At 45.8% G+C, this 26,767-nt stretch overlaps 1 protein-coding gene across 10 annotated transcripts in view; it reads left to right on the top strand.

Annotated features, from left to right (window-relative positions):
• The window catches only part of Nf2 (NF2, moesin-ezrin-radixin like (MERLIN) tumor suppressor), a 91,473-nt gene that overhangs the window by 53,393 nt on the left and 11,313 nt on the right, over positions 1-26,767 (top strand). For 4 of the 10 annotated variants that reach the window (XM_052736376.1, XM_052736375.1, XM_052736368.1 and 1 more), the window contains 8 exons: positions 1,415-1,549; positions 7,537-7,611; positions 8,779-8,892; positions 12,344-12,466; positions 13,605-13,822; positions 16,101-16,206; positions 19,303-19,430; positions 21,625-21,790. In XM_052736376.1, coding sequence (XP_052592336.1) covers positions 1,415-1,549; positions 7,537-7,611; positions 8,779-8,892; positions 12,344-12,466; positions 13,605-13,822; positions 16,101-16,206; positions 19,303-19,430; positions 21,625-21,790 — 1,065 coding nt within the window. Of the gene's footprint in view, positions 1-1,414; positions 1,550-7,536; positions 7,612-8,778; positions 8,893-12,343; positions 12,467-13,604; positions 13,823-16,100; positions 16,207-19,302; positions 19,431-21,624; positions 21,791-23,454; positions 23,583-26,767 lie in introns of those variants that run through there. The other 6 variants (XM_052736370.1, XM_052736369.1, XM_052736377.1 and 3 more) reach the window with 6 other exon arrangements.

Below are 26,767 nucleotides of genomic sequence, written 5' to 3'. Positions count from 1 at the left end.
TCATTAATTAGGGAAGATAAATGCTTAAAACATTTGATTTTAACTGATAAATATACACTTGCATGTATTAATGGGGTACTAGGTGATTAAAACAGTTTCAGAGGAGTTATTTGTGCTACCCTCTCTGGTCTCTAGAAGTGTCATAGTCATAATGATAGCAGACGGTAGAATCCTTTCTTTTTTATTTAAATCATCAGAAACATAAGGAAATACCTTATTTTCCAAGATAGGGTACAGATGTAATAACACAAGCCTCACTTCTGTCAGCACATCCCTTTTAAAAGCTTTCAGACAAGGACAACACTCTTAACGCCTGGGTGGCAGCACCTGGTTTCAGGTGTTAGAAAGAGTAGAGAGATCGTCTTAGAGCACACATCTAACACCTGCTGTTAGATTGGTACTTCTTGTCACAGCCCAGGCACCTTCTCAGTGTGCAGATCTGCTGGTCTACCCTTGAGTCTTGGCTCAATTTCCTTGTTGTCAGCAAGGGGTCAGGAGCTGGAGTGTCCTCGTGTGGTAGGGGGGAGTTTCTTTCCACAACAAAGGCTAAACTACAGCACTGGCAAGTTGGTCTGCCTGTGAGGTTGGAGCCAGTGGCTTCACAGCTGGGTCAGTAACTTGGGGCACAAGGCACTAGGCCTCTGGTTGTACTAACTGCTGACCAGGACTCCCCTCGGGGAATGAGTATAACATTCATATAGTTAACTGGTATTTTAAACAGCTTCATTGAAATATAATTTGTATATATTTCTTCCATCATTTAATTATCAAGCATTTGAAACATAGGAAAATTAAGTTTTCGATGAATGCCATATATACCAACCACCTAGCTACTCCTAAAATACAAATAACATTTTACCATATTGGGGTATGGTATAGTAAAACTACATTGAAACTGCATTTAACCTAAAATAAGATCATCTAGCTCCTAGACCTAAAGTTTTCCTTCTAGCAGTCCAACAACTTGTATGTGTGTGTGAGATGAAGATCAGATCTAGGGCCTTGTACGTGCCGATGAGAACACTACCACAGAGCAACAGTGACCCCATGAAGCCGCCGTTTCCTGTGATGGGAGAAGTGTTCAAACGCGGGGATCAGGCTCTCCCTCTGATCATCTGGTTAGCTAACTAGTACTCACAACATTTAAATTACCGTCTCTTCAGCTGCCAAGCCAGTAACAGGAGCCTGAGTCCACAGTGACCCAGAGGACACACCAGTCACAAAAATAGTATTGTTTTGCCTCTGCTTCCCTAAATCCAGAAGCTGGAAACCTCCTGGGTTACAAGAGAGCTGTGATTTCTGTTGAGACTTGTTGAAACTTGTCAAATGTAACAGTGTGTGCCAGATTCTTTAGAATGTTAGACATAATCCCCAGCCGGAAGCTGACAACGGCTGCTCTTTATTGGCTCTGCAGAATAAAAAGGGTACAGAGTTGCTGCTTGGAGTGGATGCTCTGGGACTTCATATCTATGACCCTGAGAACAGGCTGACCCCCAAGATCTCCTTCCCATGGAATGAAATCCGAAACATCTCCTACAGCGACAAGGAGGTAGGACGTGTCTGTCCTGGAGGTGCCACTTGTGGTGCAGTGGTCCTGCCAAAGGTCCTTTCCCATTTTGTTGATTTTTAAAGTACTTACGGAACAGTTTTGGCATCCTTTCTTCAAAGGGCATGGCTAAAACCTACTATTGACTAACAAGAGAGTGAGCAGCTTAGCCTGTCAGGACTAAACCCCAAAGAACAGAAGAAGGAAAAAGGAACATTTCTGATTACTTGGCTTTCTGTTTCTTTTTTGTTGTTGTTGTTGTTTTTTGTTTTTTCGAGACAGGGTTTCTCTGTGTAGCTTTGTGTCTTTCCTGGAACTCAATTGGTAGCCCAGGCTGGCCTTGAACTCACAGAGATCCGCCTGGCTCTGCCTCCCAAGTGCTGAGATTAAAGGCATGCGCCACCACCGCCCGGCTGTTTCTTTGTATTTTAAGTGTGGTCTATGTTATGCTTCCCCCTATGTACTGTGTTTGATACGTGTAGTGGAAAAGTGTGTATGTGTAGGTGACTTTTTGGGAGGGTGCTTTATTATTATTATTATTATTTTTAACAAGGTCTCATTGTGTAGTCCTGGCTGACCTTGAATTTGCTATGTAGACCAGGCCTCCTTCAACTCTCAGAGATCTGCCTTTGTTTCCTGAATGTTGGGATTAAAGGCATGAACCACCATGCCAGGTTGATAGTTACATAGTCTGTAGGAGGTGTATTAGTCAAGATTCTCTAAAGAAACAGAACTGATAGGATGAATATGTCTATTAAAAAGGTATTCATTGGATTGGCTTACAGCACACAGTCCAAGTAGTCCAACAGTGGCTGTCTCCCATTGGAGGGACTGAGAGTCGAGTAGTTGTTCCTTCCACAAGGCTGGATGTCTCTGCAGTCTCGGTCTGTGTTGAAGGCCTGGGGATTCCTGAAGAGCTTCTGGTCTTTAGTCTGTGTTGTAACCCCAGTGAAGTCAGTTCTAATGCTGCTAAAGGAGTGCTGCCGCAACAGGACATACGAGCTTGCTAGCAAGAGCAAAGTTCCTTCTTCTGTGTCCTTTTATGTGGGCTACCGCCAGAAAACATGGCCCAGATTTAGGGTGGGTCTTCCTGCTTCATAATCTGATTAAGAAAACCCCTCATTGCCGGGCGGTGGTGGCGCACGCCTTTAATCCCAGCACTCGGGAGGCAGAGGCAGGTGGATCTCTGTGAGTTCGAGGCCAGCCTGGTCTACCAAGTGAGTTCCAGGAAAGGCGCAAAGCTACACAGAGAAACCCTGTCTTGAAAAAAAAAAAAAGAAAAAAAAAAGAAAAAAAAAAAGAAAACCCCTCACACCTTTAATCCCAACACTCAGGAGGCAGAGGCAGGCGGATCTCTATGAGTTTGAGGCCAGCCTGGTCTACAAAGTGAGTTTTAGGACAGTTAGAACTGTTACAGAGAGAAACCCTGTCTAGAAAAACAAAAACAAAAAAAGAAAGAAAGAAAATCCCTCACAGGAGTGTCTGGCATCTTGTGTTTTACTTGATTCTAGGTGCAGTCTCAAAATGACAGCCAAGATTAGCCATCAGTGGGTCTCATGTCATTTCAGCAATGACATGAGTGAAGATAGCAGGCTGCCATATTTAGAGGATATAGTTTGAGGAACTTAGATGACGTTCATTGGGTTCAAATATTTCTCTGTAGCCCAAGATGGCTTGCACTGACAGCAGTGCTCCTGCCTCAACCTCCTAAATTCTGAGATTACAGGCATGAGCCACTATGCCCAGAGTTGATTCATGTATTTCTATAAGATGATGGCTTTCTCCAAATGCAGCAGTCCTATGATTTATGTGTTCATTCTTTTTGTTGTGAAGGGCCTCTAATTACAAGTGCATGAGCCCTGGCTGGATGAGTCCTCAGAAGAAACTTACTGTAAAGGCAGGGACATGTTTGGTGTCCATGTCACCAGAAAACCGATACATTGAGACCTGGTGTCTGATGAGTGGAGTGGCCAGGACTAGTAGCTAGAGTGCTCCCTGCTTATCAGGGAGGTCCAGAGGCTAGACCTGTGCACATCCGAGGCAGAGTAGGCAGGCAGTGAGTAACAGTGATAGCTTATGTTGTCTGCAGGTCTTGGAGCAAATTTCCTGTTTGCTTTTCTTTTCTTTCCTTTCCTTTTCCCTTTCCCTTTTTCCCTTTTTTCCCTTTCCTTTTCCCTTTCTCTTTCCCTTTCCCTTTCTTTTCTGCAACTCAAGTAAAGGAATACTAGGCCCTTGTTTCCAATCTGTGGTTTAAATTACTCAACCATGCTTGCTGAGGCAAATTAAACTTGCCTCTCTCCTTCCTCTTCTTCTTCCTCCTCCTCTCCCTCTATCTCTGTCTCCCTGACAGGGTCCTTCTACATGGCTAGAACTTACAGTCCTCTTGTCTTTTCTTCCTAAATGCTGGGGTTACAGGTGTGCATCGTCATACCAAACTCAAAATGAGCTGCTTGTTTTACATTGATCTATTTATTTACTGGAGAAAGGGGTGTGGCTTGTGCCAGCATGTGGAGAGCTCAGGGAACAACTTGTAGGAGTCTTTTCTCTTCTTAACTGTAGCTAGAGTTTTCCTGCCTGGCCCACAGTCAGGACAAATCTCTCTCACCTGCCAGTCCCACACCCGCTCAGATCCAACCAAGTAAACACAGAGACTTATATTGGTTACAAACTGTATGGCCGTGGCAGGCTTCTTGCTAACTGTTCTTACAGCTTAAATTAATCCATTTCTGTAAATCTATAGCTTGCCACGTGGCTCGTGGCTTACCGGCATCTTCACATGCTGTTTGTCATCATGGCGGCTGGCAGTGTCTCTCTGACTCCGCCTTCCACTTCCCAGCTTTATTCTCCTCCTTGTCCCGCCTATACTTCCTGCCTGGCCACTGGCCAATCAGTGATTTATTTATTGACCAATCAACAACACACTTGACATAGAGACCATCCCACAGCACTTAACCATGTTGGTACCAGGGATCACACTCCGTTCTTAAGGTTTGGTGACAATCACCTTTACCTGCTGAGCCATTTGCCAGGCCAATTGCATTTCTTAATCTAGACATTCTGACGGTTGGTTTTGTAGCTAATTATCCTGAGAAGTGAGCAGTAGGCAGTTCTTTTTTTTCAGGTCCTTAAATTGGAAGCACCATGTGACTTAAAGTAGTGAATGTTCCACTGTGTAAATAGTCCTTCACCTCCCAATTTCACAGAGGCTGTTCACTACACATCACTAAATCTTTAGTTTGTACACTAAAGGTTCCTCAGATACTTGTTTTTCAGAGAGCTCAAGGATTAAGGTCCCCTAGTCTATCCTGACACAACCAACTCTAATGTACCTTCTCTAGGGGCAAGGTACCATCATATTCCATCATATCAGTACCTTACACAGCAAGCAGACCCCAATACTTTGGCATGCCATAATGGGAAGTACTTTTGAGAGTTATGTATGGCAGTCATCCTGCTAAAACAGTTGATTTGATTCAGGTTGATTCTTTGTGTATGGCCTGGCGTGACACAGAGCCTGTGGTTTCCATACTTTTTGTGACTTCCCACTCATGCTCTAGGGTTCATTAGCAAGGCTAGAAATAAGCTTATGAAGTTCATAAATAATATTCTATACCAGAGCATACTATGACAAATTAACTTGGCTGAACTTTAAACAAAGAATTTTGTTGTTGTTCTGTGTATGCTCATTTCTCATTGGACAATATAAACATGTAAAGAAATATCAGGGTGTGGAGGAGAGGAGGGGGGAAATTGTGGTTGCTATGTAAAATAAATGAAAAAAATGTTATTTAAATAAAATTTGAAAAGAAGAAAAGAAATACCCAAGAATTTGCCTTCCCAGTAAGTTTATTTGCTGAGCAACTCGTTCTTCTTGTTTTCTTTTCTGTTTCATATTTAGTGGTCCTGAGGAAGGAAACCCATGCAGGCAAGAGCTGCCCCCTGGCTCAGTCATTTATCTTTTCCTGCTTTTCTGGGGAGTGGCTGTACAAGTTTCTCTTGGGAATGCGTATGCACTTTTACAGTATTTCTTAGCATATGTTAATTGTACAGAGTAATGGGTGTCAGGAAGATATTTTCATATATGCATATAAAATGCTTTGATCTAAATATGCTTTTGGTTTGGGGTTTTTTGTTTGTTTGTTTGTTTATTTTTGTTTTTCAAGACAGGATTTCTCTGTGTAGCTTTGTGCCTTTCCTGGAACTCACTCTGTAGCCCAGGTTGGCCTCGAACTCACAGAGATCCGCCTGCCTCTGCCTCCCGAGTGCTGGGATTAAAGGCTTGCACCACCACTGCCTGGCTTGTTTTGGTTTTGAAGTGAGTATTGCTATGTTGTCCTGGCTGGCCTGGAACTCTTTATATGGAACAGGCTGGCTTCGAACTTGTGATCTTCCTCCTTCTGCTTGAGTGCCAGCATGACAGGTGTGTGTTATCATGTCCAGCTGAGAGACACATTTCCAGGGGCATCCTTGACATCTGGGAGCTCTCTGGTCTCCTCAGTGGTTCATAGTAATAGTTGTCTGTGTGTGTGTGATTTAAATATCTCTTTTTAAGTTGTCACCTATCCTTTTTGATTTCAGGAACTGTATTTTTCTCTTTTACAGCAATCCATTTTTCTTCACACTGTATTTCTTCTCTTAGCATCTTTTACCTACTGACCATGTTCAGAAACCCATAGTAGCTTGCTGTATCTTACCACATCAAATATCACCTGTACCAGGCTGTCTTTTTTGGGCCACCAACCAGCTCCCAAATCATGACACAGAGACTTATTATTAGTCATGAATGCTTGGCCTAGCTTAGGCTTATTTCTGGCTAACTCTTTTTTTTTTTTTTTTTTTTTTTCTGGAGCTGAGGACCGAACCCAGGGCCTTGCGCTTGTTAGGCAAGTGCTCTACCACTGAGCTAAATCCCCAACCCCTGGCTAGCTCTTTTAACTTAAATTAACCTGTTTATCTACCTTTTAATCTCACAGATTTTTACCCTTATGTATGTTCTACTCTGTGTCTACTGGCTGGCGTCTTCCTCTCTTTCTCCTTCATTCTCTCCTCTTCTTTTCTTCTCAACCTAGATTTCTCCTCCTTTTTATTCTCTATGCCTGCCAGCCTCGTCTATACCTCTCTTGCCTAGCTATTGGCCATTCAGCTTTTTATTAGACCAATCAGATGTCTTAGGCAGGCAATGTGAAACAGCAACACATCTTTTGGTAATTAAGCAAATACAGCATAAACAAATGTAACACACCTTTACAGTTAAAGTAATAGTCCACAGCATAAACAAATGTAACAACACATCTTTACAGTTAAAGTAATATTCCACAGCATAAACAAATGTAACAGGTCTTTGCCTAGTTAAAGTAATATTCCACAACAATCACCCCCTGACTTTTTATTCTTCACCACCCATCAGCCTTCCTATCTGTCCAAGCCTACTGTATCATTGCAGTTACTAAGGAGCTAATATGGTCAATATCCCTATTCACCATCTCCTCCTCTTCTTAATTTTCAGTGATGGATATTGAATTTATTCTTATTACTTGACTTGTCTGGAATGCCCCTCCACCTATCTTTTAGCTATTCTGTCATTTATTTCTAAGACCAGCTATCATACCTCCCATTTGTGCCAGATCTGCTCTAAACCTCTAGGATATCTGTGACATGTCCTCCCTACACTGGGATATATGGTGTTATCTTTTGAGTATTTGGCTGTTGTTGGACTAAGTCCTACTAGACTGGGCTTTATGAAGGCAAAGAGCTATGCCAGTGTGACCTCTGGAGCAGGCCCATCATGGGTTCCAACTTCAGGCTGCCACTGTCAGTTCTTCACAGATGGTTAGGGTCATGAACTTCTACAGCCCAATCTTGGTCCCTGTATGCCTCCAACTCACCACGGCTTTATTCCTGGGCACTGGGAGGACAGGACGAGGGGCAGTGTGGTTGCTACTTTAGTGGATTCCCAGTTGGTGTCATGAAACTGTACTCCTTTCTTTCAGTTTACTATTAAGCCACTGGATAAGAAAATTGATGTCTTCAAATTTAACTCCTCAAAGCTTCGTGTTAATAAGCTGGTAAGTTGAGATCCTGCTTTTCTGACAGAGAACTAACGTTTCTGAGGAATTTAATGATTTTATATATTATTAGCTTCTCTGCCAGGAATCTAGCCCTAGTTTCTCTTGCTAAGAGGTATAAAATAATATTTGATTTGGTAGATACTTTTCTCTTTAGTTTAACCTATACAGTTAACCTTTTTGAGGGGGGTCGGGTGGGGAGTGGAGATAAGATCTAGGGCTTTGTGCATGTCAGGAACACTCTATCTGAGGTATATCTCAGCCCTTCACTTGCCATATTGATTTGCATTTTATAATTACTAATGAAGTTACATCTTTATATTTGTTTGACCAAATCTAATTTCCTGTTCAGTTAAATTTGTTTCATGTCTTTTGGCCACATTCCTCTTGGGTTGTTTGTTTTCTTTATTAATTATTATCCTCCTAAGGCTCATTTTCCTTCTTATGATGCTATGACAAATAAAAATCTTCACCTTGCATGTCAACACATAAAATTCTCTGTCATAGCCGGGTGGGTGGTGGTGGCGCACGCCTTTAGTCTCAGCACTCGGGAGGCAGAGGCAGGCGGATCTCTCTGAGTTTGAGGTCAGCCTAGTCTACAGAGCAAGTTCCAGGACAGCCAGGGCTACACAGAGAAACCCTGTCTCAGACCCCACCCCTACCTCCCAAAAACATCCCCAACCATTTGTTCTTCTGTGTCTTCTTACTTGACAGCTCTCCTTTTCCTGATTTAAAAAACACTCTGTATTTTCAAATAAAAGTTACCTTTGAGACTGGAATCAGCTTTTTGGTATGAGGGAGAGAGCCAGCTTATTTCTTTCCACATGAATAACCTTTGACCCAACCCAACTTCCTGGTTGGTCTTCCTGTCCCCCTATCTGTCTTGCCACATCTTGATTTAGGAGACTGATACATTTGGGTGACTAATGGAGTGTCCTCTGTTCACTTGTGATTTTTATCTCCTGGATTATCTGAGGTACCTTCCTTGTACATGTTTCTAGAACTGAGAACATTAGAAGACCTTAGCAAGGCTTTTGTGTTTTATTCCATTCTTTCTTCCTCAGGTTTACTGCTGCCCACAGAGCCCAAGAGGCTGTGGCATGGCAGGCTGGTAGGCAGCAAAGTGAATTTATACACTTAACATGTTTTCTGTTTGTGTGGCCACAGATTCTCCAGCTGTGTATTGGGAACCATGACCTATTTATGAGGAGAAGGAAGGCTGACTCTTTAGAAGTTCAGCAGATGAAAGCCCAGGCTAGGGAGGAGAAGGCTAGAAAGCAGGTGAGTAAGATTTCAGGTTTTGTTCCTTGCATTTGGTTTGTGTATATATGTATTTGTGCACTTGATTTTGGAGGCCACAGGTCAACCTTGGGTATCATTCCTCAAGGACATCTACTTTGTCTTTTGAGGCAGGGACTCTCAGTGGCCAGGGACTCACTGATAAAGCTAAAACAGCAAGCCCTTGGGCTCTGGCTGTCTCCACCTCCCTAGTATGCTACCATGCCCAGCCTTTTTTGTAGGTGCTAGGATCAAACTCAGGTACTCGTGTTTGCATAGCCAGCCCTTTATTAACTGAGTTATCCCTCCAGTCCCTAGTTTGTTTGTTTGAGGAACACTCTTACTATGTAGTCCTGCCTGGCCTGGTACACTCTGTGGAGCCAAGTCAGCCTCAAACTCAAAACAGTTTTCTTGCCTCAGCCTCCCTAACCCTGGGATCACAGACGTGTACCACCATGCCCAGCTAAGATGTGGTTTAGGGCTAGCAAGGTGACTCATCAGGGAAAGGCTCTTGATGTGCATGCCTACCATTGTTCATGTAATACCTGAAACCCATGGAAAGATGGAAAGAGAACGGACTCCACAGAGTTGCCCTCTGACAGCCACACTGGTACCACAGGACACGTGCCACACATTTCATGCACTCACTCATACACACAATAATGAGTAGTAATAATTAAAGATCGTGGGTTGTTTGGTTTGCTTTAGTTTTTTGTTTTGTTTTGTTTTTTCCAGACAGGGTTTCTCTGTGTAACAGCTCTGGCTGTCCAGAACTTGCTCTGTAGACCCAACTGGCCTCAAACTCACAGAGGTCCACCTGCCTCTGCCTCCTGAGAGCTGGGATTAAAGGTGTGTGCCACCACACTCGGCCTAAAAACCTTGTTTTAATTGATGATACTGCTTTTGGTCAGTCTTGGCCTACGAGATAAGGGGTGACTGTTACCAGTCTGGTTATAGATGTACCTGCTCTTCCTTCCTTCCTGTTGGATCTTTTTTTCGGTAATGCCCAGATAATGGGGTGTCAGCTATAGAAATTAGCACTTGGGCTGGCAAGATGGCTCAGTGGGTAAACCTGACGACCTGGGTTTGATACCCAGGAGTCACATGATAGAAGGAGAAAACTTGACTTCTACAAGTTGTCCTCTAACTGCCACATGCACACTTACATACACAAATAAATAAACATAAAAATTTTAAAGGAAATTCATAGTAAGTTCTGATAGCCTATCTTTAAAACACACACACCCACCCACCCACCAAGATCTTTAGTCATTTTTATCCTTATCACAGACTTGGGACAAGGTAGCCAGGAGTGGTTTTGTCTCTCTGTCTATCTAGCTGTCCTTTATGTCTGTCTCCTCTGCCAGGTCAGTGCCCTTTCTAATTAGATGGTGACAGAATACAAGACGGCATTTCAGTGCCTGTTGTGGAATGTTAATTAGGCTCCCGCTGCACTTCCTCACTGCAGGTCAGCCTGGGCACACATGGCTAGCCCTCTGCAGGAGGTACTGGCAGCACCTATCAGCAGACTGGACTAGCTGCATCGATGCTTTCTACTCACAGACCTTCTCTGCTCACTGAAACCCACAGCTAATTTGAGCCTTGCTGCTGAGAATATCAATTGTGGTTTGGGATGAACTGTTTGATAGAGTAGCTACAGCTGCAGTTGGCTCCCCTCAGGACTTGCAAGCTCAGAGGTGTAATAATTAGTCTGTGTGGGGTTCTCTGATTTGGGAAGCCCAGAGAGGCTGGCTCCTGGCCCCAGACTTTAGAGAGAAATGCCCAGTTTGAGCCAGTGAGCTGTGAGCTTGCCCTCTGTTTGCTTCCTGGGACAGTGGACCATCAGTGTCTTCTTTTGGATGTTTTAGGGATGATGGTATAGGTTCTGTTGAACAAAAAAGTGCTACTAAGCTTGCGTGGAGGTGTAGTGATGACTTTAAGAAGCGCGCTCTTGCCGGGTGGTGGTGGCGGCGCACACCTGTAATCCCAGCACTCGGGAGGCAGAGGCAGGTGGATCTCTGTGAGTTTGAGGCCAGCCTGGTCTACAGAGCTAGTCCAGGACAGGTTCCAAAGCTACAGAGAAACCCTGTCTCGAAAAACCAAAAAAAAAAAAAGAAAAAAGAAAGAAAGGAAGAAGCGCGCGCGCGCGCACTCTTTGACCTCACTTTCAGCAAAGGGAAGTTTAGAAGTTAGAGATCTGAAAGCATCAAGGAGAGTGAAGGCCCTTGGGCCCTGGAAGGGAATAGTGCAAATGCCGCCCAATGGGACATGGCAGCCTTGCAGCCAAATCTTGTCTATGTGGCTCAGTTTTCTCATCTGTCAAGTGCTAGCTGGGGATGCCTGTTTCAGATTGAACCTGAAAATCTACATAAGTCATGACCTGCTTTGAAAACATGAAGTCCTTTTTTATTTAGGGTGAAGGTCTCATGAAAAGTACAAGGACTGGGAACTGGGGACGGCCTGGTCCTTTTTTTTTTTTTCTCAAAAGGAGAATAATGGAAATAGAAATTGTGTTTTAGTGGAAATTGAAGAACAGATTGCCAACTGTTCACTGAGGTCAAGAGGAAAATCAAAAAACTTACCCTATTGCTTATCTGTTTGCATGATTCTTTCAATTACAGGGCGATTAGGGGACTTCATGTTTAGAAAGGATGGCCTTGTAGCACTAGAGTTTGGGTGAGGTTGAAGCTAGAAGGAGTAATTAAACATGATTTTATCTAAGGCAGAAAATAGTACATTGGTCACTTTTGGCTTCTGCTTTCTGAACTCTGCCTTGGAGTCATAGAGAACTGTGCTGTCTTTAGTCTCGGTCCCCTTGTTAAGCTTGGCAGGTGGCCCAATTAACACTGTGATCCAGAAGGCTAGGGGGTGGCAGAGAGGCTTTGTTCTGTTTCTGTAAGGGTGAGGTCTGTGTTCCTGCCTGGCTCGGAGTTGCCTCCACATGGGGCTGTACAAGACTGTGCAAGGCCACTGCAGCTTCCTGCTGTGAAATTCTGAGTAGGAACTCTCCTCCTCTGTAAGCAGAGGGAGGAGAGGCGCGATTGTGGATGAAATTGTGTGAAGGGGCCGTAGGGACTGAAAATGTCAAGGTGGCTCGTCTGAACAGATAAGAGAGCTGTTTTTTTCTGGGCCACTGTTTTGGAGAGGGGAAACCTATGTGGAGAACTGCCAGTCACAGAGCAGAGCCCTGTGAGGTTTCCCAGATAACAGAGATCTGTACGGTCCGATCACATTGTGTGCAAGAATGTTCTTTTCTCTGCACGTGGAGACTGAATTTGGTCTTGTAATTTGTATTCCCTACTGGAATTGGTTTCAAGGAGTACAGCTTTTCATTCTGCAGTTAGTTTAGGACAGAGTGCAGCAGACACTGGAAAGATCCCCAGAGGAGCGCGGGGCTCCAGAAGCTGGCCGGTTGGTTTCTGCGGCACCGTGACTTGAGCTGTTCTTTCCCCAGATGGAGCGTCAGCGGCTGGCTCGAGAGAAGCAGATGCGGGAGGAGGCCGAGCGCACGAGGGACGAGTTGGAGAGGAGGCTCCTGCAGATGAAAGAAGAGGCAACGATGGCCAACGAAGCTCTGGTGATTTCTGAGGGTTAGGGCTCTTGGAGGTGACGTGGGGACTTGTGGAGTTAGGCCTCCTGTGGCCCATGAACTTTTTTCACTTTTTGAAACACCAGTACCTTTTCTTTTTGGAACATTTAGGTTCAATTCATTTGAAGCCAAACTCCACTTTCATAACTGAGTTGTCTTTGAATCAGGGGTCTTGGCCTTGGCCCTATCAACTCTTGGGAAGTAGTACAAGCCATGATCTGGTACTACTAAGGGAGTAGTTCTCTGCATTGAAGGATGCTTGTAATGTCTTTACCTCTACCTACTAGCTGCCAGTAATGTTACTCCAACCTCAAAAATATCCTAGGACTGGGATGTGGCTCAGGGACAGAGCTCTTTTCTAGCATGCCCAAGGCTCTATGTTTTTATTCATTTTTACGTATTCAGTTTGGGGGCGTGGTGAGTGGGAAGACAGGTTTCAGGTGTCCTGAATTTGAATTTATTATATAGGCAAGGAAAACCGTGTACTCTTGATCCTGATTGGAGGAGAGGCATACCCATCATGCCCAGCCTACCTTGCATTTGATTCTCCAGCACTGCAGGAAAATAGTCTCCAGACATTTGTACAGGAGTGGGCAGTGGGCATGACTCCTGCTTTTGAATCACTGACTTAAAGGGACAGAACAGAGTTTAAATTGCTTATTCCCCCACAAACATAAGCTTCTGCTGAAATGCATTCTCTATGTAAAATGTTTTTTTCTTTTTCCTATGGTGGCATCTGCAGGGCTGAATAGTTAGTGTATAGCATGTCATCTGTTGTCAGACAGACTGGGAGTCTCTCAGTGGGAAGGCACAGAGAGATTAAGACTGGCCTGGAGGCTAGAGAGATGGCTCAGTGGTTAGCAGCACTGGCTGCTCTTCCATTGGACCTGGGTTTGATTCCCAGTACCCACACGGCAGCTCACAACCTTCTGTAACTCTAGCCCCAGAGAATCCAATGCCCTCTTCTGGCTTCTGAAGGCACAGGTACAGGTGCACAGATGCAGGCAAAACACCTATACACATAAAAACGAAAGTTAAAAAAAAGACTGGTTCTTACTGCCATGTTGGGGAGGCCAGATGTGGGGAGATAGGCACGAACACTATCCGAGGGTACTTTCCATCCCAGATGCGGTCTGAGGAAACAGCTGACCTGCTGGCTGAAAAGGCACAGATCACGGAGGAGGAGGCCAAGCTTCTGGCACAAAAGGCTGCAGAGGCTGAGCAAGAGATGCAGCGAATCAAGGCCACAGCCATTCGGACAGAGGAGGAGAAGCGCCTGATGGAGCAGAAGGTGCTGGAGGCTGAAGTGCTGGCGCTGAAGATGGCCGAGGAGTCGGAGAGGAGGTGAGCGGCTGTCCTGGGCACTGGAGCCTGGTAAAGCGTTGCTTGTTTGGTTCCAGCCCTTCCAGAGCTGGTTGCAGCATCCTCAAACTTCTTCTCTGTTGTGGGAACAGGACTGTCAGACTCCTCCTTCCTGGACAGGCTGGTGGGATGGGAGGTACTGGGAAGGCGTAGAACTTAGTTCTCTTGCCCAGGGAACCTTTCTGTCATGCCTCCTCCACAGCACATCCCATTCTTCTAACAGTGAAGTTTGCAGGAGAAGAACACTTCAGGGTATACATAGACTGCTTTCAGCCAAAGAAAGGAGAAGAGGCCTTTTTGTATTTAAGAGACGGGGAAGCAGTGTGCTGGAGAGATGGCTTACAGGTTAAGAGCACTGGCTACTCTCCAGAGAACCTGGATTTGATTCCCAGCCAGCACCCACATGGTGACTTAAAACCACTTATAATTCCAGTTCCAGGGGGATGCAACCCCCTCTGTGGCCTCCATAAGCACCAGGCATGCACATGGTACAGAAACATACATGCAGGCAGAACACCCATACATACAATAAAATAACTTTCTTAAAGGGGAAGTAGGACCAGGGAGATGGCCTAATCAGTAAAGTGCCTGCTGCACAAGCATGAGGAGACCTGGGTTCGTATCCCTGGCACCCATGTAAGACCTAAGCACAGTGGTGTGTATTATAGCCTTCACTCAGGAGTTGGGGGTCAAAGCAAGTCCATGGAACTCACTGACCGCCAGTCTAGTTGAATTCATGATCTACTCATTTAGTGAGAGGCCCTCCACTAAGGTGGAGAGCAATAGAGGATTATACCCCACATTGACCTCTGCACCTGCTCACCCACGCACATCCACAAAATCAACCTGCTTCTTTCCCTTTTGATGCAGATCGATGGCAATTATTTACTTCAGAAGTTTTTCAGGTAGTTAGGGGAGCAGTGCAGCTTGTGTTTTTTGACCAGATTGCCCCAGGTTGTGACCAGGTTGAAGAATAGAACTGTTGTCTGTACTCTTTAGACTATTCTAGGCTCTGGATTGTTCTAGTCCTGTAGCCTTCAGATAAACACTGGCACATTCCCCACAGCATCTGGCTCTATTGATTTAGAGCACTTGAATTTGACTCTTAGCTACTAAGGTACATTCACTACAGTTTTTTCTCACCACTTTTTCTTTTTTTTAATGTGAATTGGTGTTTTGCCTACATGTATGTCTGTGTGAGGGTATCAGATCTTGGAGTTAGAGTTGTGAGCCGCCATGTGGTTGCTGGGAATTGAACCCGGGTCCTCTGGAAGAGCAGCCAGTGCTCTTAACCACTGATCCATCTCTCCGGTCCTTTTCACCACTTTTCGCATGTCATTCTGAGTGTATGGTCCCTTGATGCCTGTCCACCCCTGGCCCCTTTCTGTGTATGGATCATATCTCTGGGGCTGGACTCCTGTACAAGCCTTCCATGCTATACCTAACTCAGAGCAGAGTTCTGCACCAAGACACAAATGCCTTCAGTGGTGGGACTTCTTCCTGCCCAAGAGAAGTGGACAGTTGATCTACAAGTGTTTTATGGGGACATGAAGAAACAGTTCTTCCATGTTCTGCCCTCTGTGGCCCAGTGTAAGGCTTGTGATGCTCTCCTTGGCCCAGCCCACTCTTCACCCAGAAACAAGCATAGTGTCTCTGGGTCCTCCCTCCCCTCCCTCCTCTCAACCTGCTTCAGAGGTGGGTTGGTTATTGTTGTTTGTTTGTTTCTTTGAGACAGGGTGTCACTATGTAGCCCTGGCTGTTCTGGAACTTACTATATAGACTAGGCTAGCCTCAAACTCAGAGATCTGTGTGCCTCTGCCTCATAGTGCTGGAGTTTAAAGCATGGGCTACCATACTAGATGTTTTTCTTATTTTGAGAATGCATCTGCCTGTGTTGCCCAGGCTGGCCTCCAGCTCCTGGACTTAACACATTTCCCCTGCCTCAGCCTCTGGGGTAGCTGGCACCACAGGCACAAACCGCTGCATTTTGCTGACTTGCAGAGCTGCGCTTTGGTTGTTTCCCACCAGCTACCCAATATTCCAGTCTGACTTTACCATTGAGATGAACAGTACCCAGGAATACTATTCTTACTTTAGAAGTGCTGGCTTCCTGTAAATGTCCCTGTCACATTGTCCTTGTTTGCTTTGTTAGGTGCCATGTACAGGGTTAATTCAGATCATCGCTCTGGAGGTAAGGTAATTGTCTACTCACTCTCTCTGTCCCCTTCTGTGGAGCTGACATCTCTGTCTTTCTTTGCAGGGCCAAAGAGGCCGATCAGCTAAAGCAAGACCTTCAGGAAGCCCGAGAAGCAGAGCGAAGAGCCAAGCAGAAGCTCTTGGAAATCGCCACCAAGCCCACATATCCAGTGAGCCTGGGCTCTGTCTAGCAGCCTTTGGCTGCTTGGTCTAGCAACTTCCCCAAGCCTCCCAGCCCTTTAGTTCACCTCACAGTGCCTTCAGGGTGACAGAGCAAAGCAAATAGCCTGGATAGGACCCTCCTAGTCTGCCATTTAGCCTTGGACTGACTAGTCAGTTGCCTCTCTTGTTCTTAGATAACAGACCATAGAGCTGTTTCCAGCTCTGCAATGTTTATGACTATTATAGTCTCTACGCTCAAGAGAACTTGCTGTCTAGATCCCTAATGTCAAGCTAAATGTAATCTTCAGCTGTCAGTATATGCTATGTGCCATAACATAGTTCTGTGAAGGGACTAACTCTGTACCTCAGAATGAAACACTGCTGTGCCAGAACCAGCCGCCCACCTCAGTTTGGGGACTGGGAGAGTGACTTGTCCTAAACGGGGTCACAAGATAAGTAAACATCACTTCTCTTCCTTCCTCTGCTCATTCTCCTCTGCAAAGATTTTGTTCTCTACCCATAGAATATCATCAATTGGAAATCTCTATCTGACAGATATGCACTGGTGCCCAGATCACAACTCAGCTCTGGAGACAGGAAGGGCTCAGTGTGGCCGCATTTAGCAGAGGAGCCAGATTCCCTGCTGAGCAGGGAAGAGACGATGGGATATTCTAGGCAAGGACACAGTGTATTCACAGCACAAACATATAATCCATTCACACATGCGCAACAACACACACTGCACAGTTGTGTGCATGACAAACACTGTACATTTGTGCACGTGGCACATTCACATATTGCACAGATGCATTCAGGACACAGAGACATAAGTGCCCAGGGTTTGAGCTGGGGAAATTCGAGCAGTTTTTTGTTTTGTTTTGTTTAAAGATTTATTTATTATGTATACAATATTCTGCCTGCATGTTTTGCCTGCAGGCCAGAAGAGGGCACCAGATCTCATTACAGGTGGTTGTGAGCCACCAGGTGGGTGCTGGGAATTGAACTGAGGACCTCTGGAAGAGCAGCCAGTGCTCTTAACCGCTGAGCCACCTCTCCAGCCCTCGAGCAGTTTGTTATTGCCATGTGTCCTTGTTATCTATTCCTGAGTAACAGATAACCCCAACCAACCATTTATTTGTCTCTGGGGCATGATGTGTTAACCAGGCTCATGTCTTCTCTCAAGATCTCTCAGATGGTCACATTCAGGTGACAGCTGGGACTGTGATAGTCTGAGGGCTCAGCTGGGCTGTGTACCTGAAGTACATGTGTTTAAAACATCTATTGGAGGAAACTATAAATTGCTCTCCCTTTGCTCTTTCCTTTAGTGTGTCCTGCAGGAGAACACACCAGTTCCTTAATCACATCACGCCCTGTGGGTGGATTGTAATGCAGCTAGCCAGTCCCTGTAGATAGGTATTTAGTATGCTTTCTGTAGCAATTTTGAACACAACTGCACTGAACATCCCTGAACACACATCTTTGCACACATATGTGACAATATTGGTAGAATCAGTTCTCGTAAGTAGAACCCTGAGGTCAGATGTTCAATTGTGATACTCGCCAAAGAGGTTATGCTAGTTTCTGCTCTCCCCAGAAGGGTAACAGCTAGTGTTCTTCCTTTCTGGGAATTTTTTTGAAGTATAAGATAAGTAGATGTGCCTAAATTATAACTATCCAGCCTGATGAATTTTCACAGACCAGACTCTCATATACCCAGCATTTGGCCCTGAAAACAGAGTATATGTAGGGCCCAGATGTCCCTGCTCAGAGCTACATTTGACACCCTCCACATGTCCTGCCTTCGACCTCATCACCATAAATGAAAGTTCCGAGATTCTGTTCCTTCCCAAACACTATTCCAGACCCGGTAAAAGATCCAAGGATGAAAAAGACAGAGTGCCTTCAGGAAGTTTGTAGACGTAGAAAGAAAAAACATAACCACGAGGGAGCTTTGCAGTATGGGATTGAGGGACAGACCTGTTGCAGCACTGTGCACACCACACTAAAGAACTGCAAAGGGAAAGAGCAGCCATTTTGCCAAGACGAGTCTTGAAGGGCTTTGGTGAGAGACTGAAGGAGTTGAGAGCCTTGAACGAGGAATGGAGAACTTGCTAGACATGATGACATACACCTGTAATCCTAGTGCTCAGGAGGCTGGGACAGAAGGCTCACCGGTTTGAGACCAGCTTGGGCTGTGTGGTGAGGTCCTATCTCAGAAACAACAACAGAAGGCCGGGGCTGTGGCTTAGTGTAGAGTGTTTACCTAACACGCGCGTGCGTCCCTAGGGCCACGGAAAATGACACGGAAGGAGGAAGAGAGAGGAGAGCAGCAGGCAGGGAAAGAAAGGAGGACACATGCAGAAGTACACAAATGGGAAATTGGCATGGCCCCAGGGACAAAGCTGTACTCTTTATGATTTAGCAGGACAGATAATGGGGGACACTGGAGAGGTAGATAGGGGCTGTATGTATGAGAGGTGACCTTTTGTTCTGGGATGAAAAGGTCCTGAAAACAAGTCTAATGACTTCTCCTTACTTTATTTCAAGCCTTCCTCTGGCTCTGTCTTCTGAATCTAAGCCCCTAACATCCAAGCAAAGCCTTTCTGGTCCAAAGCCAGTCTCTTACCAGCCTCCCCACAGGGCACTACAGATGCCCAGTGCTCTTGTTGGACCCACTCCACCTACCACTCTGCCTCTTGCCTGGTACCTTTCTTTGGCTTATTCACTGATCCCCATGGAAGCAGTACCCTAGCGACCCCCTCCAGCCTCCTAAGCCTCTGTTCCTGCCCTGGCTAGTGTTCACCTTACTAAACTGTGAGGATTTGCAGACATCTGCTTCCTGAACAAGACTTTCATGTGCTTAGAGCCAGGGAGCCTGTCTTCTCTGTGTCCAGCTCGTAGCCCCATCCCTGGGGGTTTCCTACATGACAAGCTGAGTGTAAGTTTGTATTTGATTCAAGTGATCGTGGAAATGATGAGGTTTGAGGAGAAGAGAGTAGCTTGTCTGAATGTGGGTGCTTTGGGACCACTTACCTGGCAGTACTGAGTACAGAGGGCTTTATCCTGTGTGATTTCAACTCCTAATCTGACTTTCTTTCGGGCAGCCCATGAACCCAGTCCCAGCGCCACTGCCTCCTGATATACCAAGCTTCAACGTCGGTGGTGACGGCCTGTCATTCGACTTCAAGGACACTGACATGAAGCGACTCTCCATGGAGATAGAGAAGGAAAAGTATGATGTGCCCTCTGTGGCCTGCTTGGGGCAGTCATGAACATGAGAGAGTGGATTTGGCCTGGGGACACAGCGGTCACCCGCAGCCAGTCATTTACCCCTGCACCCACTAGAGAACAAATTTCCTAATTAGAAATTAAAGACAGAAGATCAGGACAGCAGTCAGTGTACCAGGATAAAATAACACTTGACGGGGGCCTGGAATTATAGTGGTTCAAACCTTGACTGAAGACTAGGACTGGGCCCTGGTGAGTCCTGCGTCAGACTGTTGTTCACATAGTACTGAACTCGGTTTCTACCAGTCCTGTTCTTCAGCGGAGGCCCTGTGTCAGGAACAAAGGTGAAGAAAACGAAACAAAACATGTTTCTCGGCTGAGCAAAGCCTGGGCCCAGGTGGAACCAGTACCCCTGTGCTGGTAACCCACCAGATCACGGCCACTTCTGTCAGGTGTCCTCCACCTCCTCTGTGGTCAGTGGAAGTAGAGCAGAGATGGAGAGGAGTCCCAGTGTAGACGAAATCTAGATAAGATTCCTCGCAGTCCTTGAGCCAGAAGTTAGTTGGTTAATAGTGCCACAGCTGGCAGAGGACGGTCACAGAGGCCCTATGGATTGAGCACCTGTGAGTCTGGGCTTTTTAGTGTTGGTCTCATTTAATTCACACTAATTAACGAACATCCCACTGACATCAAAGGCCAAAAGGATTTAGGGACGGGGTGTATGGTTTAGTTGGTAGAGTGCTTGCCTAACACACACAAAGACCTGAGTTCAGTCTCCAACACAGTACAAGTCAGGCATGGTGGCCCACACCAGTAATCTTAGTACTCAGGAAGTAGAGATAGGAGGATCAGAACTGTAAGATTGTCTTTGGCTACATAGCAAATTCAAGTCTGGTCTGGGCTACATGAGACCCTATCTCCAAAAAACAGTGTTAGTGTTCCACTTGTATAAAAGAGAATAGACTTAGTTTAATGAGTCACCCAGCATCACATAGCTGATGAGGAACAGGACAAGAATTGAAACCCCTTCCTCACTGTGGTGCTCTCAGAGGAGCGCTCTGCAGTCCAGCATGAACCATCATGAACCAGGCTATCCTCCCTCAATCCCTCTACTGAGAACAGCTAAGGAGCTATGATCCAGAGCTGCTGCTGTTAGCATCAGACTGAGTCCCTTTCTTATTGTCCAGATGTACGTGTTTATGTGGTTGTGATTAGCATAAGGCCACATCCTGTCCTGTGCCTTGGTTTTTTATAGTTTGTATTTTCTTACTGTCTTAGTGTGTTTGGCTGTTATAACAAAATACCAGAGGCTAGAAAGCATATAAACAACAGAAATTTACTTCTCATAGTTCTGGAGGCTTAGAAATCCAAGATGAAGGTGTTGTCGAATCAGAGTTCAGTGAGAGTCTCTTCCTGGTTCCTAGGTGGTACCTTCCTGTGTGCTCATATGTGTCAGGATCGGGACATAAATGCCATCATGAGCCTGATGAGCTAATCACTTCCCAGGGCCTCACCTCCTAACACATTGGTGAGCTGGCCACAGCATATGAATAGGACAACACTACATTCAGCCCGTAGCACTTATTTCCTACCCAGGCTGGCAGAGCCCATTGACTGGCTGCAGTAATCCATTCAGAATGTTTCCCTATGTTTGTGTTACATAGTTTTCTGTTCATGCTCTTGTACTGAAACACTTTAACGAAAGTGGAGATCTGTTTCTTCTCGGTGTTGGCTGAGTGAATGTCTGCCATCTTTTTCTCAAGGTCTGAGGATGAGTGGGAGAGTAGATGTGGCCTACTGGACAAGGTCGCTTGGCTGACTGCTTCAGGAAGGGCGGAAGCAGAAGAGGGTTTGGGGTTCAGGAGGCTTGTTTGATGTGAGTTCTCACAGAAGTGAAAACTGTCTGTGGCAGGGGTTATTTGCAGAGCACTCCGAAAGTTTATACAGGGCTTTCTTCCTACACTTTATTTCTTCCTGACCAGAGGCCCTGTGATTAGTATCCCAGCTGCACTGATGTGGAGGAGATTAATAGCAGCTAAATGGGTAGCCCAAGCTCCCTTGGCTGCTGAGTGGCCAGGTTCAGATGTGAACCCCAGGCTGCTCCTGGCTGCCATATTGAACAGCTTGTAAGTCATGGCGCACCTCCTCCATGCCTCAGTGTCTCCCCAGTTCTGAAGCTTGGTTTCCTCCTGCCACAGAGTAGAGTACATGGAGAAGAGCAAGCATCTGCAAGAGCAGCTCAATGAACTCAAGACGGAAATCGAGGCCTTGAAACTCAAAGAGCGGGAGACAGCCTTGGACATCCTGCACAACGAGAACTCAGACAGGGGCGGCACCAGTAGCAAGCACAATACCATTAAGAAGGTACCGGAGTCTCCTGGGTTACTTATTAATGAACAGGATACTTATTAATGAAATGGGAGGTTGGCATCTAGTTTCCTCAGGAGCCCAGTCATTAGACTGTTGCCTTCTTTCTTTTCTTTCTTTCTTTCTTTCTTTCTTTCTTTCTTTCTTTCTTTCTTTCTTTCTTTCTTTCTTTCTTTCTTTTTTCTTTCTTTCTTTCTTTTTAAACATGTACTTAGTTGAGGGAATTTTTCAGCTCCTGACAGAAAGAGAATTTAATCTGCCAATGACCATGAACCCATGGAGCCCATTGGCTTGATGGAAGTAGAGCTTGTGTTAAAAGCTCTGATGAGATGAGTCCCTGTTTGAGGATGGGTTTTGATCTGTCACTGAGCACTAAAGTGATTCTGTCTTTAAAGCCAGTGGGACTTATGCCCAAGGAGCTGCCTTACTTAATGAGAAAGCACAATGAATTAAAGGCTGTTGAATGGAGTCCCCCTAGTCTTTGTGTAAGACCATGTTCTGAATCTCCAACTTTTTTCATACTTAAAAGGAAGTGTATAGGAGAGCCTTAATGTTTAAGAGGATGAGACTTCACTTATGAGGCTCACAGAGTCCCGTCTGTCTCTCCTGATATTCAGAGTGCTCATCATTTTAGGGATTTAGAAGTTACTCAGTCCCCGCTATCAGCCCAAGAGTGTACAGATCTCTTATTTGGGCAAAGCAGAAAGGTTCTCTGGGAAGTTAATGCTCTGCTTTTACCTATTTGCCCCTGTAAAACACACAATTGTAGCCCTAGTATTTAGGAGGGAGAGACAGGAGAACTGTAAGTTCAAGGCCAGCCTGGGCTACAGAATAAGACCCTGTCTCCTTATCCTTGAGTTTGGATGATAACTGATGTGGCTAAGTTTCATTCTTTATTTCAGTCAGTAAAGTAGTCTCCAGTTTAAGGACTGTCTCTGTTTTCAATGATTAAGTTGTCACTGAAAGTCCAGAGAAACCTATGTCTCCCCACCATCACTGGGGTGCATGCGTGTGTGTGTGTGTGTGTGTGTGTGTGTGTGTGTGTGTGTGTGTGTGTACATACATACATAGTCGGGAGCACTGCTTCTTCTTACCATGTTGCAGTGGACACCCAGTGGAGAACTGCTCCCAGTAGCATAACCTACCAGGGGAGGCATCGCCATGCTCTACACCTTTTCTCCAGCTCCTGCTGTTTTCTGGGTTTTTCCTTTCAAACAAAATTATTAAACGTCAAAGGGGAGTTAAAACCAGGCATGGTGGCCCACAGAACTCAGGAGACGGAGGCAGGAAGATTGAAGGTCATTTTTGGCTACATAGAAAATTCATGTCCAGCCTGTGCTATATAAGACCCTGTCTCATAAAGGGAGGGGGATAAAAGGGGGTCTCTACCCTTAAGCCAAAACAGCCCAGAGGGAGCAACTTCAGACCCCTCATCCTGCCTCCTTGTCATCTGGACACCCTGAGCCTATGCTGCTGCTCTGTGGTGAACTGGGCTCTGAGCCACAAAAGCCTGGAGTGCTGAAAACCGGAGAGGCCAGTGTTCAAGCCATGAAAGTACATGAAGTCACTTGTCTCAATTTCTGAGGTTTGTAAATGGCACATGTGGCATTTTGATTTCACAGGGTATGTCTTTGTTTTTTCATTTTATTTTGCTGGTTTAGCCTCAAGCCCAAGGCAGAAGACCTATCTGCATTTGAGTCCTCAAAGTAGGTTATTCCCAGGTATTCTGTCTGTGGTGATGGTCCTGCCGTCTGTGATACTAACCCATGCATGAGCTTGCCTGTCTCTGTCCTCGGGCCACATGGAGCCCTCCCAAGGGCAGGTGAAGCCTGGGGCCTGGCCACAGCATGCTTTAAGGGTGAGAGCAGGTGTCCACCCTGGGGGGCCCAGACCCACCTCCAGGGCCCAGAAGGCTGCCTCATTCTGAAGAGCATGTCACGGGGCTGCAGGACCGGTTGCTGTGCCTATCTCATGTCACTGTTGGGCTGCGGAAGGTCATGGCTTCCTGTCCGGTCAGATCTGTCTCCAAGTCCTTTGTCTTCTTGGTGGTGTACTCCTTTGACAGATAACTCTAGCATGGAAATGGGGTCAGTTCTGATGCTTTTAAGACTGATGTCTGTACAAGATGGCTCCTACCCTGTGGTGGTGCACTCTGCAGACTTATCACAGCTGGTGGCTTCTGGGTGTGGGTCACCCCTTCTCATCTTCCTCTCAAGCTTCCCATCCTCTGCACACCCCTTTTCTTCTCTAGGGCAGCAAACCCAGAGCACTGGTGCATCTTTGAGCCCAGTTGCAGTGAGCTGGCTGTCCCATGGCCACTCTAAAGGCCACTTTGGTTTCCACCCTACAGCATGGAGGGAGGGAGCTGTGCATGGACAGTCTCATCTGCAGCAGTCCCATTGCAGATGCCCAGGAGACGAGTCAATTAATTAAAGCATGGCAGATTATTCTTTCAACATGCCCAGGCAATAGAAGGAATTTATTTTGCCCAGTATTAAAATGCCACCCTACCTCTGTTACTGCCTAATCCCCAGTCATCCTGGTCATACCTTTGCCACTGTACCTCTGACACTTTCTGACAGGAGTAGAGGCCATGTCCCTTACCATCCTCACTGTAGTCAAGTGGAGGAAACTCTGGAGCCTGACAGTGCATGGACTTCTATTTTTTCAGCTTCATCGCCACTTTGGTGGTGTTACCCTGACTCCACAGTGTGTGCTTTGAGCAGGCCATCAGAACAGGCCGGCAGGTGGATCTCTGCCCAAGTGGTGACCCCATGGCACCGGGTACCCAAGTGGATCTGTGGTGGTTCATGAACTCTGGTTAACACAGGGTGAGCAGAAAATCCTGATTTGTTTTACCCGGAGCATCAGATGTTCCCTGGATATAATTAGACAGTTTCATGTGAATGTGGGGTCATCTTTCTGTGTGTGATACAGAATATTTACATTCTTCAGGGTCCTAATTTTGTGCATCAGTTCTCACTGAGTTGTTATAGACAAAGGAAGTTTCCTTTTTAGTCAGCTTGTATTAATTTTAAACATATAGCCATGGCCCCAAAATGACATTTGGCCAATGACAGACCGAGTACACAGTGGTGATTCTGTAAGTTTGTATTACCCAGTGACGTTGCAGCCATTTTGGACTGTGTAAAAAGCACATTCTATGATTTTTCCCTTAGTGATAAGATCATCTAATGGCACATTTCTCACAGCATGACCCAGTCATCAAGCAGCAAGCGACTGTATATGGGAACATTCATTCATTCATTCACACGAATGTCTTAATATGAAGTTGTTTTCAAAACAATTCACTAGGCTCTATTTAATTGAGAATTCTGATTAACCAGGGGCTCCTAAAAGCAAGAACTTGACTTCCAATATTATATAAGTTCTTTGAGTAATTCTAGACTAAATGCTGGTGGGTTTCACTGTACAGGAAGTCTGAGGAATGTTTCATTTACTAGGTATTGGCAGTCCCTGCGGCTAGTGGCCAGGGCTCATGATGGTCACCTTGTGTAGAGGTGACTCACAAGTCATTCCCATCAGTGTCTGAACCAACGCTAGCCTAACAGAAAAGCGAGCCTTCTTGCTTTGGACGTGTGAGTACCTACATGTCAAGGGAAGAGCTCTGTTTTGACACTGGGGTTGAGAGACTGTCTTAGTGAGGATTTCTATTGCTGTGAAGAGATGCCGTGACCATGGCAACTCTTAGAAAGCATTTAATTGGAGCTGGCTTTTACCTTTAGAGGTTTCGTTCAGTCCATTATCGTAGCAGAAGCATGGCAGCATATAGGCAGACATGGTGCTGGACAGGTAGCTGAGAGTTCTACATCTTGACAGGCAGTAGAAGAGAGAGAGACCGGCTTTGCTTGAGCATTTGAAACCCCAAAGCCCACCCTCAGTGACACACTTCCTTTAACAAGGCCGGATTTCCTCCAACAAGGCCACACTTCCTCCAACAAGGCCACACCTCCTAATCCCTGTCAAGTAGTGCCACTCCCAAATGACCAAGCATCCAAATATATGAGCCTATGGAAGCTGTTCCCATTCAAATCACCACAGAGATATAAAGGCTGATAGTGACTAGGAGAGCCTATTACCCTGTGTCCAAACTAGTCAACATTAGCTTTTGTTCTGCTTTCATGAGGTTTGGTCATAGGTTCTTCAAGGAACAGGTCTCTCACTGGAATCCAGGGGTCCTGTTCTTCCTTTCACTGCTCTACCTCACCAAGAAGCTGTGTGGACATGGTCTCAGCAGGTCTCAGCAGGTTCCATAGTGGCTGACGCAAGGGCTTGGATTCTCATTGTATACAGTGAGGACATGACTACTCCAAGGTATAGTTGAGGAGGTTTGTATTGTAGACGTGAGGGAGAGTGCAGCCAGGGCATCTGGAAGGGTCCAGAGCAGGGAAAGAAAGCAGGAGACTGAACATGGCCAGCAGACTAGACTGGGCCATGAGAGGAGGTGGGGGGAGAGCAAGAGAGGAAGGAAGGGAGTGCAGGTAAAGGAGACCAAGAGAGCACATGGCTGAAATGTCAGGGGTCTCTAGGAACCAGAAGTTGGGGGAAGGGAAGCCCATGAGCTGGAGAGGTTTAGGGTAGGGAGGTGGATGAGAAAAGCTGAGAAGAGCCACAGGTACTAAGCGGTCCTGCAGGCCAGCTTGTGCTTTGTTGTGCTAATAGTCACCACAGTTAGCCATTAGAATGTCCAGAAGTGGGCTCTCATCCTTTCTCAGTAACTTTTGCATTCTTTTTAAATTTTTCTATGTGTATAAATATTTTGCCTGCATGTATGTCTGTATAGTATGTGCAAGCCTGGTGTCCACGGAGGCCAGAAGAAGACATTCAGATTCTCTGGAACTGGAGTTGCAGGTGGTTGTGAGCCACCATGTGGTTGCTGGGAATTGAATCCAGGTCCTCTGGAAGAGCAGCCAGTGCTCTTAACCACTGAGCCATCTCTCTAGCCCCCACATT

Source organism: Peromyscus californicus, unplaced genomic scaffold (assembly GCF_007827085.1).
Source record: "Peromyscus californicus insignis strain IS unplaced genomic scaffold, ASM782708v3 Scaffold_13__1_contigs__length_99412109, whole genome shotgun sequence".
NCBI lineage: Eukaryota > Metazoa > Chordata > Mammalia > Rodentia > Cricetidae > Peromyscus > Peromyscus californicus.
The sequence above is the reverse complement of the archived record's forward strand: the minus strand, read 5'-3'. Positions and strand labels throughout refer to the sequence as shown.